At 31.1% G+C, this 16,412-nt stretch overlaps 1 protein-coding gene across 2 annotated transcripts in view; it reads left to right on the forward strand.

The window, feature by feature from the left end:
* Positions 1-16,412, forward strand: part of LOC127735391 (uncharacterized) — a 36,201-nt gene that overhangs the window by 16,492 nt on the left and 3,297 nt on the right. For both annotated transcript variants that reach the window (XM_052245554.1, XM_052245553.1), the window contains exons 3-4: positions 9,703-9,970; positions 13,335-13,441. In XM_052245554.1, the coding sequence (XP_052101514.1) occupies positions 9,703-9,970; positions 13,335-13,441 (375 nt within the window). The remainder of the gene's footprint in view (positions 1-9,702; positions 9,971-13,334; positions 13,442-16,412) is intronic.

A 16,412-nucleotide genomic window follows, 5' to 3' on the forward strand; every position in this document is an offset into this window, starting at 1 on the left:
TTGGTTAAGAGAATGTTTCAAACAACGAAAATAAAATTGACACCACAGAAGAAGAAGGTACACAGCTTTGTCGATTTTTCTTAAAGTGATTGTTGAAGCTTCTAATATAGTAGACAGTATTACAAGCAAATAAGTTTCTAATGTATACTGTTATATATCGTTATTAACTAACAGCTTTTGTAATATTTCAAGTACATCTTAAGGAACTCCCTTCATAAATGAAACACAGCAGTTGATAGCTGTTCTCAGAAAAGGAGAGTAATAGATTTTTTTATCCCGCCAGAAAACGTGTAAACGTTGGGTAGGATCAAGATTCTTCAGTTGTACTGCAAATTGAGGAACATTTGATATAGTAATAATAATAATGTCCATGCTTCTCTTTTTATAAACTACTTACGTACAAGTATGAAATGCTTGTTGCTGTAACATACATTAAATGACACGAAAAAAAAACAAGATACCGTTTAAGCTGCGCATTCGACAGTTATATGGATGTATATTTACTTTGAACCCTTTCATCTTGCATGGACTTGTAATTAATAAGTTTATTTACAATACTGTTGACAACACGCCAAGGTTGTCCTTGGTTTCATTTATTATTTCAATTGCAGAAACGAGGTCTTTGACCTACTGGTCAATAAATCGACCACGTACAGCAACAATTATGCCAAAAACGTCCTCTCCTGTTCTATGTAGAATATTTTCCTTCAACTTCTACTTAAGTCTGTTTACCCTTCACGACGATGGTCCATTGTTTGTATTATTGTAATGAAGGCCATATTTAGTAAAAACGTTGTATCGTTTTTAAAAAAAATGAGGTTTGTTGATCAAGATTTTTCAGATTCAGTTTGTTTTTCATCTCTTTTAGTTTAATTTTTTGAGAATTATAAAATATAGTTTTCCATTTTTTTCATTTTTTTCATTTATATTATTATAGATCATAATTAAGGTTGAAAGCAACCATTTAATAATTGTTTTACAAAATAACTTGTCGATATATGAATATTGACTATTTTATATCTGCAACAATTTCAATAACCAGTTAGAATTTCTAAAAAATATCTAATTGTTTGTGTGAAAAATCAAGTGGGTACTTAGAAGTTATCGCTAACTCGTCCTTTATGAGTTCCGAATGCTTAACTTCCGAATATCCCATTTTCCACAAGATATTTTAAAAGTCAACAATAATACCGCGTGAAACCTTATGCAATACCATACATAATAAGATATATTCTTGTTATTAAATAGGTCCTTATTTTCAAATTTGTAATTCCCATACAAATTTATTTTTCTCATCAATCGGAGGACAGGAGCAAAATATTTCCAAACGTATGTTATTTTTTTGTCGGTGTGGTAAAAGGAATACTCAAGATAGACCTAAAACGATGTGTGTTTGCTTAATCCGCGAATGATTTAAGGTTAGGTATATATAGATAAAAATATGCATAATCATAGTTTTTATTACCATATTTTTCATTTTTTAATCATGTCACCTGCACCACTTTTACGTTTTAACATTTAATGATATCTTAAATCACTAATAAGAATTTACATACTTCAAACAAGCATGTAAAGGCCTACATTATTACAAAGTAATATGTACAGGCGATATGCATTTTCAAGTATAGTATAATTTTTGATGAAGATTTGTATAGTTATGTTATCAACATGATCAAAGGCGTGGTGTATCTCTGTAACAATCGTTCTTGTCGGCTTGTTTAGTTTACTAGTTATGGTACATTCTAACATGACAATTCACAAAGACTAAAATAAATAGGTACAAAGAAAGTAAATTTGTTATGTAATATAACACTACATCAAAAAACCAGAGTAGTAATTTTTTGTACGTCATGGATCGTGTCTTATTAAAGAAAGGCTTGAATTCAAATCTTTTGCAGACAATTTATCCAAATATGGTCATGTCGTCTGTGATGCATCTTTTACCAATGAAAAACGCCCACGCAAGTCTGAATAAGATAAATGATGCCCGATAGGTGTTAACTGTTTTAAGTGTACGAAAGATAATTAAACAAGACAAATATTCTGATTATTTTTGGCACAAAAATTACATCCTGTATAATGATCTAGCAACTTAAATTGACACCATCAAAACAGTTAATTTATGTTGAAAAGATACGACATAAAAGAAATCAAGAACCAAAACGCAACAGTTTGAATGAGAATGTCAATTTGGGGAATTTATACGTAATATTTTATTGCACCATAATCGCAAATACTCATTATCATGGGTACATGGTAAAAGGAAATGCAAATTGAAAAAAACTTCAATTATTCGTTCGTTGTTTACTTAATTTGTATTTATGAAAACAAGAATATAGACATTACATAATAAAAGATTGTAAGAATTAAGACTTTATTTAGGAAAACAATACTAGTCGAACAAGTGGTCGAATGTGGAATAACTAAAGGTGCTGATTATAGGAATTATGATTGAAGATTATCTTATGTCACAACGAATACAAAACAGTATTTTTACTAAGCGCATGCTTCAGGCAGACCCTTTCATGAGTATGACAAGGGCTATATTCTCTTGGGGAAAATGAATTACAAACTGTATATCACTTTCCATTTTGGGGAGAAGGGTTGCACTTAAACGTTCCTTACATGCACGCTGTAATCATGCTTCAACATTCAGGAAGGGTCTATTGAAACAACACAGTGCTGTATTTGGGGACTGCTGCAATCTGTACATAAAAAAGAACCCTGGCAATAACTCTTGGGATAATAAAAAAAAAAAATATACTGCAAGTAAAAGTTAATTAGCCTATCCCGGCTGTATGTCCTCTTTTTCCAGTTGTTTTCCAAATTTTGCACCTTTCATCCAGGTCTCTCCATTTCTTCGAGCCAACACGATTGATATCGCAATTGTTTTCACCCGGTATATGTCTGTAATATTTGCCACTAGACGTTAGGCAAACAACTTCTGTTAACATCATAAAATAAATGTCTCCTTATCATTTTATTAACATTTTTTTCGTGTTGAAATTGGAGATCTGTATGTGCATTTAAATTTTGTCACAGAAAACTTGCACAGATAAGCCTATTGTTTTCAATTTTGGAATCGTCTTTAGTCACCATGCAGACAAGCACTGAATGTACATGTGAGAATTTGAACTTTACATTCGTGTCAGATATATACCACCCGGACATCAAAATCGTTTTATTAGTGAATAAATTTAAGAAGGTAAACAAAAACGAACGGCATTATAAGACTTAAAAAAGGTATTAAAATCTAACAAGAAAAGAGTGAAAACTCTTAATTGATATGATTGACAGAAGCTGCAATTTCAAATGAATTGCAAAACAGTCTCATAGAGTATTCAAATAAACTGAAAGATTGAAAACTTCGTTCATTATAAATTTTGTTTACAAAGGCAAATATGTAAACATAATATTGTATTCGATTATTTAATGGAAAATATAAACATAATTGTGAAGTAAGTTAAAACAAACAAAACCCAGGTCTTTATAACTTTATGTCAAGTTAGGGTACCGCGGATTTGTGTGAACCTTAGTAGAAAATGAAATCCTCTATCAGTCAAACAAAATCATGAACAAAGTAACCAGTTAAATATTGTAATTCGAAATAAAGCTGTTTATATGGTAGTTCGAATTATGCAACTTAATCCACTTAATATCCAAAAGTATTCCGAACGATTTAGCCTACTCGAGAAGACCCTCTCAAGTCGCCATGATTTCTTCTTAAGTTTTTAATGTAAAACAGATTGCATTTTAAATCAATGTTAAAAAGAAAAGTACGAAACATGACAAGTGGACTTTATTTTTAAGGCCATAAAATTAAATTTTACAACCTACTTAAAACGTAATAAGTTGTAAGAATATTACAAGTTTATATTTTTGTAAATCAGCATTTTTACCTGAGATGGCTATCATTTTGAAAACTTCCTTTTATATATGGTTTTTATATCCGAGATAATCTATTTGTCTCATATGACACACTTACAGCTCAAAAGATTACCACAAATAATTTCAATTGTAAGTAGGTTCTCATAAAGCGTAACTTTTGATTCTAACAACTAAAACTTCTAATATTCGATTGCAGTGTTCACGCATATTTAGATCGATTGTTTGACTAATGGGCGCTTTACCTCCAGCATCAAATATTACACGCATATAATGAATACAACATGCTTTGCACTAAACAGACGAGATAAGTCTGATACAACAAGGTAACAGTGAGCACGTTAATTTGTCATCATACATGGACGCGCATTTCCGAACTGTCATTGCATTCTTACTTCTAACGGCTCGGAGACAAGCGCGGAAAATTAAAGTTTGTGGTTTGACTCTACCGGCAGTTGAAATCGGAGGACAGTTTGACTCTACCGGCAATTGACCTATCAGGACAAGAAAGAGATTGTTTATTTATAGAATCAAATCAACGAAGAGGACGAGAAACGATATCTAAACTTATTGTGACTTTGAGATGAAGAACTCTGAGCATTTCTTGTTCATTCAACTTTCGTGTCTGTTTTAAACAAAAAGTTCAAGCAGTTTAATTTGAATTGACAGTATATCTATTCGAATGTTCTGTAATTTTGAAATTTTTTCCTTATCTTTGAAGTGTAAACTTTTTATATGTTATTACTTGAATATCAATCATCGCTAAAGTAAATTCTCCAAGCTATAAATCGACTTAAAAAATGTGCAATGAAATTTGATTTACCTGTCTGATGTGCAATAATAATAATTTTAAAAAAAGTAATCATGATACATGTATAAAAATGATTATGATGCATTTTTGCTTTTGAACAGGACGTCGGCTGAAAAAGAAATGAACATTTTCTCAATGAAATATGAAGAAAAAATGTAAATTATGAACATATTTACTTGTATAATTAATCAAAACCGAGAATTAATATGATAAATGAAATATTTTAAACAATTTCAGGTAAGTGCATGCAGTTTTCAGTTGAGTGAACATGAGAACAAAAAAATATGCCATAAAAATTGAAACCTCTTTCAGAAAGAATTTGTTTTACCTGTCGTAAAGTTACTGAAAGCAGTGACGAGAATAAATAGTTTATAGTTATTACTAACATAATTAAAGTTTACAATCTCTTTCTTGAAGAGAGAAAGTTGCGCAAGAGAAGATATTTGCGGTATTTCCATCTCAATATAGTTTGCTAGGCATTTATGCACATAGACCGATGCGATTGTGAATAACAATTTTTCCTTGTCATTATTCATGCACAAAACCCTATTCAAATCAAACCCAATCATTTAGATAGGTGTTTGAACAGCTTGTGTTTGAGTATCCTGTGTTAAAAAGAAGGGTATTCAATTGCCAAAGATCATTCGATAGGAAGAAGAGATAATAATTTCAAAATAAATCCCCATGCATGGATTAATTCATCTGAATGTCTCATTGAATTGTCAATACTCTGAGGATCACATTTGACCTTTAATTCTATATTGAAATGCAGTTTGGTTCATATAGCATTGTCACAAGAGATCCTTAGAGATCGTACTACGTAAACCTTGATGGCATTTAGCTTTTTCACCCATCCATTTTTACTTATGAATTTAACCATACTAGATATTTTTCTTACAAATTGGGCATAAAACCGACTTCAAATACTTGAACAATATATGCACGGTTCATTTAAAAACAACACACATTTAATTATACGTCTCGTTGTAGGATGGAAAATAACGTAAAAAAGCAACAGTTGAATACAATTAAACATTTTCAAAGAATTTGTTGCTAGTTATTGAGCTTTTGTGTTTGCGACTCACATTTCATCGTGATACAGATTAATATTACAAAACAATAAATCAAATATCATGTCTTGCGTAAACATAATTATTGAAAAGGGAAGAATTAAGATTTAATGTGAAATTGACTTGAAATCTTAGACATATGTATCTATAGATAAATGATATGTTAAATATGAAAAACAATATCTAAAGTTGATACAGTTATAAGTATTAAAAGAGATTTAAGGATGATTCGTTGTAGATTTTTTAGGATTCCCCTCCCCCTTTTAATGTTTTTGGAAAGTCACCTATTTTGGAAGAGTGGAGAGTTGGTGTTTGGTGTGGTTTGTTGTACTGCCATGTTGGGGTTTTTTTGTGATTTTGTTATCCTTTTTTCTGTATTTCAACTTAAAATTTGAAAGAAAATTATTATTCACTTATATTAATAGAAAGACCGGGAAACTTTTGTGTATTGTTTAATTGAAGTTTTTCATTTAAATTTAAAACAATATCGTTCATACACCATGAGAGTTAAAATTCCCCAAATCGTAACTTTTTTACTAGTCCATTTTGTACGATCGCTTGAATAAAAATTCCAAGCTAGTATGAATTTGTAAAATTGTGAGTATAAACAGTATAAAAATAAGATGTGGTGTGATTGCTAATGAAACAACACTCCACCAGAGACCAATTTACCCAGAAGGTAAGAAAATAAAGGTCAACGTACGGTATGGTTTAAATGAAATCCTTGGTTTTATGGATCACAAATATTCAGCGGTCATTTTTCGCTAAAATATCCTTTCGATTTGCTAAAATTTGCACTGGCGACTTTAGGACTGATATTCACTATCTTTGTACCAGTTCGTTAATTAGAAAAGGAAGACTGTGGGGTGGATGTAGATTGGTCAATAATAATCTCGTCAAATACAACTGGAAACAATCAAAATGAAGGAAAAAATAATTTTGAATACCAAAAACAAGTGCTGTGATGTAAACTGAAATATACGACAAATCCGAAAAATCGGATAATCTGCCGATATTTATTCGCCCTTAGTCTAAAATCCTGTCTAGTCGCGTGCAGAAGAACAATCTTGAAGAAGTTCAACTAGTTCATTCGTTTTACAACCCATATTAACATGTGAATGCTACGTCTGCTGCAGAAGTAAAAACACGCGATGAACACCTTAAGAAATGTCGAGACTTTGAAGTAAAAATAAGGCTATCATGCAGCATGTGTATTTAATCAAATATTCCATTCCCGGTAAAAATTGTACCAATGATTAATTTAGGTTGTAGATTACATAACAATAGTTAATCATTGTTATTTTCAACTAGGTAGAATTTTAGAATTCTTTCCAGTGATTGGTAGGCTTTTTACTGCACGATCTATCAACGACCGGGGAAGTTCGTTTGATTAATGGCGACAAGCAAGTGCAGAATAGTTTATGCATACCGATTCTGCTTGATTAATTCGACATTTTAGAAAGAAAATTTGTTTCGGTTTCTGAATTCAGAAAACTAATTTTATGTTTGAACGAATGGTACAAATATACTGATGCTGTCTTTGCACGTGACTTCCAGAATCCTATCATGTGACTTTCGTAAAGCATTAAAGGCGTTTACCTAACTATAAATTGGCTATCAAATTAGAGTTACGTTTACGAAACTAATATGGTCATTCAATTTAATAAACCGACTAACTTGGAGGCGAAAATCGTTTTCTTACCTTTTGTATTTGGTATGTTAAATAGTATAGATAAATGAATACACTAATATGTCATCTATATTTAAATTACTTTCTTCATGAAAAGACTATAGCATCATAAACAAAGTACTATATAGTACAAAACACGTAATAAAATTAGTAATCGTGGGAACTTTTTACAACAGGTGTCGATGTACTAAAGTAAAGAAAGCACTGAAAAAATGGTAAACCATGAAAAATGTAAAATATATTGTTCATATTTTCAAATTTATGTCTTGACAGGATACTAATTAGAAATTTTAAGTTAGTCCAAAGTTTAGGAGCAAAGTGTTGAAAACAACATCAATAGATAACTTGTTTAATAGAGATTCAGATTTCACAATGAAAAGAATTTTATGCGTAACATAGGACATAACAAAGTGATTGTAATATATGTGAAAAAGTTATAAAATTATGTTAAAAGCCCATATAATGTAAGGAGAGATTTTTCATTTCAGATATATTTTTCATAATTTATTATATACCTTACAACGTCACGCCTTCAAAGGCATTTATACCTGTATAGTGGTTTGTTTTTACATTACACAATTAACGCTGCATAAAAGATGTATATTAGTAAAGATTACAAATATTCCCCTTCTCATTTCCAAGCTACCAGATACGAAAAAATAATCGAGAAGACCCTTAGCACTTCACATTTACTTTGACATGAGAGAATACCTTAAGTTCAGAGCAGTTTAGATATGTAATCAAACAGTTTTTAGATAAATACCGAGATAACGTTCTATTTTTTTGGTTGGCTAAAGCTGGGTTGGACTGTATGTAAGGAGGACCTCAAATATTTTAAAGCATTACAATATAACTTTAAAATACTTTCAATCCATGATGTCGATAAAAGACTTTGTCTATCTAAACGAGTCTGATACTAAATCAGCAAATATCATATTTAAGTCAAACGGTTTTTTTTTTACATGCCTGAATGCCTTATCAAACTTTCAAATTATTACTATTCAGAATAATATTTTCATCTCATTTATAGATCTTGTGTTTATCAACCAAATACGGCTATAAATCTTAAAATTTAAAAGCTAAAGAAACTTATAAGGATGTAATTTATTATCTTTTACTTGGCTCATACTTCAAAAACTATGAAAAAATCTTGTTACATTTCGTTATTAAACATTTAAGATGAATATAAAGAATGTAAATGTTTCAGCAAGTTTTCTGGGCTACAAGGAGGACTCTTTATCTTCTAGTTATGCAATAGCCACATGGACGAGTCCTTTAAATACTTCAAAAATACTTTAGATTCTTTAAAAGACCCTTTAAAGTGTACTTTCTTGTAAAATCATTGGTGAGAATTTTAACAATTCAAAGCATAACGAGGAGTTTAAAAGTGGTTTGATACAAATTGATTGAATACAGAAGTGAATAATCTGACCCTTGAACTAATATAATGAGGGACACAGTGCCCGATCATTTTCAGCACTGATACCACATTATCCACTTCAGAGTAATAATGTTGTGATATCTTTGGTAATCTCTATGACTGTGTACTTTTGACTATATGAAAAACTAAACATGTTATAACTACATGATAAGACAGTTTCTGAATGGAAGATTTTCTACTCGAAGAATATATTACCTTAGCTGTATTTGGCAAAACCTTTCGAAATGTTTGGTCCTCAATTATCTTCAACTCCGTACTTTATTTGGCATAACTTTATTTATTCGAGCGACACAGACGAGTCTTTTGTAGACGAAACTGGTGTCTTTGATGATTGTGTTTTATATCGTATTGCAGGACTGGAATGTACATATAAACATTGCTTTTATCAGTGTTAAATAAAGAAACGGGATACATGTGAATAGGGAAGACAACAACATAAATTTTCCTATAAAAACACAACATCGTGTAATTTGGCAATTTATAGGGAATAGAGGGATGTAGAGCTTGATAACAACATTTTTGACAACGTCGAAAACTTGTAGCTTCATTTCCCATATATTTTTTTTTAAACTTGAATTTCACCCAATCATTCACGTGAATGAATTTATAACCAAGTGAATAGAAACTTGCATCATACGTGATTTCTATGCCATTATTGTTAATGATATTCACACGCTGTTGGCGGATTAACTTTTAGCTGCCAAATATGTTTGATTTCCCTCTACAGGCAGTAGTGTTCAATGCAAATTAAAAATCATGTACGATAAATATAAGACTGACTGGTTGCATCTTTTATGTTTTTCAGATTTCTACAAAATTTAAACCCGATCTAGGTTTACAAGAAAGCACCTTTCCAAAGATAACAGACAGTCGTTTCGTATTTGCTACAGACTTTAAACCAAACTTATACATTGATGAAAACCCGATTCCCGACAAAGAGAATCAAGAACCAAGTCGAAGAAGGCGATATTGGATCGAATCTCGTTGTAGTGAGATGTTCGTCCGAATCAGACCAGGAACAAGGCGTAATTCTATTGATGCATCAGGCAAAAAGACGCCACCTGGGCGTTATAGTAAGTGCTTTACCTTATAATAATCTTATATACTGTAAACATTGTGTAGATTGCTGCTAGTATTCTATTCTTGGCATTAACATATATGTGCTTCTGTACCTTCAAACTTTCGTATTGCTTGAACAATGTTTTCACATTCTAATTGCTCTCCTTTCTTAGGTTTTTCGTAGTTTCCTATTTTTGTCCTCAATGCTCATTGACTCAGACTTTGAATTTAGCGTACCTGTGATTCTATATGCTACTTTGATCTATTAAAGTATTAGTATAAAAAATACCTGTTTTTTTTTTGTCTAAGTGTCTTTCCGTATTCTGTTCTTTATGTTATATTATTTTAGTTTGTAGTTCCTTCAAATTGTAATGTAGTTGTAGTTCTGTCATACTGTTATGTAGTTTAGAGTTATGTCATATTTTTATGCAGTTTGTGTAGTTCTGTGAAATTGTAATGAAGTTTGTAGTTCTGTCGTATTTTAATGTAGTTTGTGAAGTTCTGTCATATTGTAATGTAGTTTGCAAATTACATATCTTGTTATATTACTTTCAATGTCATATATCCTTTAACCTGAAGAGTACCGTTTGCTGAATTTTATTCGAATTCACTTTTATCATAAATGTTCTTGAATCAAATTCTTGGAAATTCATAGACACATAAAACACCGCAACTGTATTAATAGAAGGGATTGATTAGCAAAAAGGCCCAAAAACGTCGAAGGTTAACCTTCTTTTAAGTAGCTGCTTTCTTTTTTTTTAATCTTTCGACTAATAATTTATCACTATGTATGCAATTACGATATTGCGATTTCGAAATACTGAATTAAAGGTGTATACCTTTAGTACAGTGGACAAGTATGGCTGTAGACCAAACTAGATGTCATTCATATGATGCTGATCAAATATCTGATATTTTGCGTGTAAATACTTATTTCTATATCAGTTTATCATGACCAAACCTATATCTCCATCTTACCTATATAATAGATTACACAGATGAATGAAATGTTAATTAACCTCAGTTGTCATTCCCTAACCATAGTTGGTGTAAGACATGCACTGTCTGTTACTTTGAGTTTGGTTATTTAAAGGCGTGATTTGTCTAAGTTTATCTAGATTAAATTCTTGCAAGTCACCCTGGAATTAAGTGCTCCTATGAAATGAATCATGCAACTTAGATGGATAAAGGGCTAAGGGAATTATTCTTCTTTCAAAGCTCCTGAACTAACTCGATTTTATTAAACGCTTGGTAGTTGATTAATTGATTTTAGTAAAGTAAGTTTCAACCCTTTCAACAATCGGTGATCTTAGACAAGTTCTGATTTTTGACCATTTTTGGTTCTTCCCGAATCATTGTCCAAAAACACTTCTAGAATGTTCAGTCCACCAGCAACTTCTTAATGGGGTCATTATACAACATCAAGATCATATATTTGATCATGTAATATATTTCTTTTTCGAAAATGGTATGCTGGACATCAATTTCCGGCAAAAGATCACTTTGTGCTAACTTGGGAGCATGCCAAATAAGGACATCCGTGAGAAAAATGTAACATTTTCGAAATAAATTCACAGTTACATTCATTCAAATTTGACAATAAAAACATTTTCCTTGCGGAATTACTGCATGTGCTCGTTTTGAAATTTATCACAAAAGGTCCTTTTGATTTGGTTTCAAGATTATAATAAAGATCATCACTAACCATGGATTCTACATGTTCAATTCTTGTGGTCAAACTGAGGAGCAAGCTCATAAACAATGATTAGTTTTCTTTAAATTCAAATTAAGTCATGTCCATCCAAAAATGACAGATGTTTGGGTATAAAGTCATGCACAACATGCATTGAAATAAATCAAAATAAGACATCTAGTTAATTTGCGCTATGTTTCGTTTAATTCGGTATCTGACAGTGTCCATTTCTGGACAATAGATTTAATTCAGAAAGATTGTTTAACAGGCCTTTTTACTGTCAGAGCAGATGCTCTCAACCCTTTAATTGTATGTTGATTTAAGGACGACTTGTGGACCGCCTTCATGTTACAAGTCGTCTTTGAAAATGAAAAAAGAGGTAAATGAAATTGTGTCCTACTGTTTCTTTCATTGAGCGACAAGATGAGCGTCAAGTTGACTGTAAGATAAAAATGAAGAATTTCCAAGGCGAGTGATTCGATTAAAATATTATACTATAATCATTTTCTTGAATGTTCATATTCTACACACGTAGAAGTATGAATCTTTGCTAGAATGAAATTTATGGAGATTTAAATCCATGTTAATTTTTGCAGTGGTTGACTGTCACTCTATCCGTCAAACTGCATTCTTTTCATTCTAGCGTTAAAATTATTTCAATGTCCCACTGATATTAAGGCGACATCTTTTCATATTCATAAACTATATATATATTGCTTTCTTTCTATATCATTTATATTATTGCATGCATTGAGTGTATTATATAACGTACTACGGAATGATTGCTTAATAATAAATACCTTAAACTTTCTTCTTTTCATTAAATTTCTTGTAGCTTAAAATGTGTCATGTCATTAATGTTTAGAGTTTCAGTTTCAAATGGCGACAAACAATTTTTGCGCTTGTTCTCGTTTCATTTAAAAGTACTTCGCAATTAATATAAATCTAAACTGTTGGTTTGCCAGTTATGTTACTAAAAATTGCATACTAAATTCAGGCTGACGTCACGCGATTTCAACGAGATTAGGGTCAACAAGATGTGCTCAGCTTGATTAAATCTTATTTCTTAAGATTTTAGAGTAAATAATTAAAATATAAGAAGATAAAGGGATTGGGTATGATCATAATCTTTGACACAGTACCACACTTAGTGGAACTTTTTATTTGTACTTAAGCTTCATATATTTTAAACATTTTTCCTTCTTATTCTACATATATATGTAGACTATTTTTTCGGTATGCGTCTTTTGTGAATTTCATGGGTTATGAAATTTTATAAAATAGCGTTACTGACCATTTATTAATTAATTAATGTTTTCATTTAATGTTCCTATCCATGCAGAAACTGCCATTTATATATAAACAATAGTGTTGAAAAGTTTATCCAAAAATGTCTGTTAAGACACAGACCCCTAAAATTTTACTGATAACTAATAATCAGCTAAACCAACAACTCGTCATTGAATTAATCTCAGAGCAAATGATTAATGGTTTGAAAATCATTCAAAAACTAGTAATATGACAAGTAATTATAGAAATATTGATCAACTTTCGATTTCTGTAATGGTCTTCAGCAAAATGTTTTTTTTTTCTTCATATAATCTGCACATTTTAAGAGTAAAATGCACGATCTGTTGTGAATTCTTGTCCATAGTTCAAACTTTAATTTCTTTTTATATTTACAGCATCAATAATCATGGAATCTATAGGTCGTAACGGACTAGTAAGATTGCAAGGTGAAGATAGTCTTATGTACTTATGTTTCAACAATAAAGGAAGATTAAGAGCACGGGTAAGCATTAGTATTATATAAAGTACATTTGGTTTTAATGATAATCTACATTTTGTTGCTGAAAAGTATATGGAATGGAATAACGTTACTGAAAAATTTAGTCACTCTATACTTTTTAGAATCTTACTTCCTTTCATAAATTTTAAAGCTGAGCAAAGCTGTTATATCATTCTTTTGTTCAGTCTCAATTGACGTAATTAAAATGCATGATTTTCACGGACGTCATCACTAGTTGCGTTTAGGGTTAGGAGGTGCGTATCATACAATTGATCAGAAATCCTTTTATCCATACCATTTTCCATTTTTGTAAGAGGGTTGGTTTTGTGTTGATATTCATTTTTCCTTGGTTTTTGGTTGATAGCGGTCTAAGAGACAATCATATCATATTTCTTTTGTCAAAATTGATCACTACTCAAAACGACGGAAAAAACTTAAGGAATGTAATAAGCTAAGCATTGCAGAACACTCGATTCTCACTACCATTTGCAAATTCAGTTCATGATTACCTACTGTTTTCGAAGTTTCCTTAATCTAACCAGTATTTCATAGTGAAACGGTTTACGGTGCACTTGTAAACCAATTTTGATCTGAAACGGTCATTTCGATATGAACAGCTCTTAAAAGACCTAAGTTTTAGTTCATTTTCAGTCTTTCAGTCAATTTTCAGACCTATCCACTGGGGTAAATTCAGTACTGCTCGGACAATTTGCTTGTAGTCAATTAATATTTGTTCAGTCTATGTTCAGACTGTTCAGTAATTGTAATGAACCTGTCCACATCATACTTAATTGTCTGACAAGCTACTGAACAGTACTGATTGTACATGATGATGATGATGATGTTATGATCAAATGACCGTTTAGGACTAAATTCATTTACTAGTGGTGTTTTGTTATTATTCATTTTGAAAATTCGGTGCTGATGACAAATCTTCGATATTCTCTACTCACAACTTGACCTGATTTTTCTATCAAATCAATCTAATTGAATACATTTTAATCTAAATATGAATTTAAACTAATAAATATAAATAAAAATACAGACGAACAATTTTAAGCTTTACATACTGTATGTATTAGACGATTGTCTATTATTGAAGTCGACCATACGTTGACCTATAAATGTCTTTATTTTGTGTCATTCGTCCGTTGCCCGATAAACGTCTTATTTTATGTCATTCCTTTGTTGACCAATAGATGTCTTGTTTTGTGTCATTCGTCTGTTGACCAATAGATTTCTTATTTTGTGTCATTTGTATTTATGACATATATTTGTCTATTTTGTGGCATTCGAATGCTCCCTCATTGATGTTTACCCTACACCTCTTTTTATGCATAAGCCATTCGAATTGTCATTTGAAAATTTGAGAAATATAAAGTTAGCGTTCATCAGATTCCTTAGCATATATTTAACCCAGTTTGGCCAAATAAGAAAACCACGTTTATTGACATCAATCTTTCTAGATTGCTATCTAAACATTCCGGGTCGGTTTTTGGTACACGACGTCAACTGTTATGTTTTGGAGGTCTTACAATTAAAAAAACATCGTTTGTGTTTTTATTTATCTTGAACTATAAATGCAGTTTCTAATTGAATTTAAACCATCGACACTTTCGGCTAAATCTTTGAACTTTTCATAACTACACTGTTATTCTACGCTGTGCATTATACGTGAGCATTGATTTATAGACTAATTTTAAACAAATGTGAAAATAACATATTGATTCTTTAGCTCAATCTTGATAGGTTAAAACCACAGGGGGTACACAATCTTGTCTCTTTGTCACATGTAAGTGAAATGAGGATTTAATCAAGAAACTCTTTTTGACCTTGCAAAATCAACCTGTTTAATAACAAGAGAATTTCAAATCCTATTTTTTTTACAAATTACGTAAGGTTGACATCGGAAGAACAGTGTAATGTGTTCTCAGGATTACCTAACTTTTAAATCGAAATGACAGAGGGAACAACGACAATCACCCGAACATCAGGGTCTTGGGTATTAATTTTAAAACCGACAACCATACTTTGGCATTCGCGGTGTTATAATAAATGACAAATTTGCATGGTGAAATACACATGTATGCGTTCTACAATCGATGGCATGCTGAACTCGTTAGTATTTCATAAATATTATTCAATACAGCTTTGAATGTATTAAATAAAAAGAGATTATTCTTTGTGATTTCATAACACGTCTTTTTATTTAAATTACTTGAGGAACACCTGATTTTTCTATCCAAGCAATCTAACTGAATACATTTTAATCCAAATATGAATTTAAATTGGGTTCATCCAAAATATTTAACATTGTAGAATGAAAATTTCTGTTTTGAAAGGAACATCATATCTGATGTAATGAAGTGGAAGGTGCATATTTTAAAACTTGAGCGAACCCTACTTATTTCATAACAGACATATTGAATAATCCTTATTTAATTTTCATTCGTAAAGCAGAATTCCTGTTCCTAAGTAAATACAGTTATCAACCTACTGTTAAGTATAAGAGCTAATATGCGAAATTGATAAACTTTGCACTAAATATATCACGACACAAATTATATCATTGACGAAAAGTACATTTAAATTAAAAAGGAACCCTTGTCTTTTTTCTGTTAAACACATGTGAGTAAATACAAAACAAATTGCTATATGCAGGTGCTCATAAAACCATTAGAACAAGACAAATAATACAAAATACTTATCAGGGTTGTAACATGAGTATTTATTGAACACTACACTATAAATCATATTTTCAATTTCATGAGGGTCTCGAGAAAACGACAACCATAAAAAAAATTTGGACAAATGAAGTTCAGCATGTACTGACAGTCGTCTTTAAATAAACACGGTCGTTTATTTGTAACGTATAGTTTATTGTTCGATGTCAGTCACTCGTTTTAAGATTTACGTAAAACTGTAATAGCACACCTTATTTTTATAAAGACCCTCAGCAAAGGTTTTTCTTAAT

This window comes from Mytilus californianus, unplaced genomic scaffold (genome assembly GCF_021869535.1).
Source record: "Mytilus californianus isolate M0D057914Y unplaced genomic scaffold, xbMytCali1.0.p SCAF_3, whole genome shotgun sequence".
Lineage (NCBI taxonomy): Eukaryota > Metazoa > Mollusca > Bivalvia > Mytilida > Mytilidae > Mytilus > Mytilus californianus.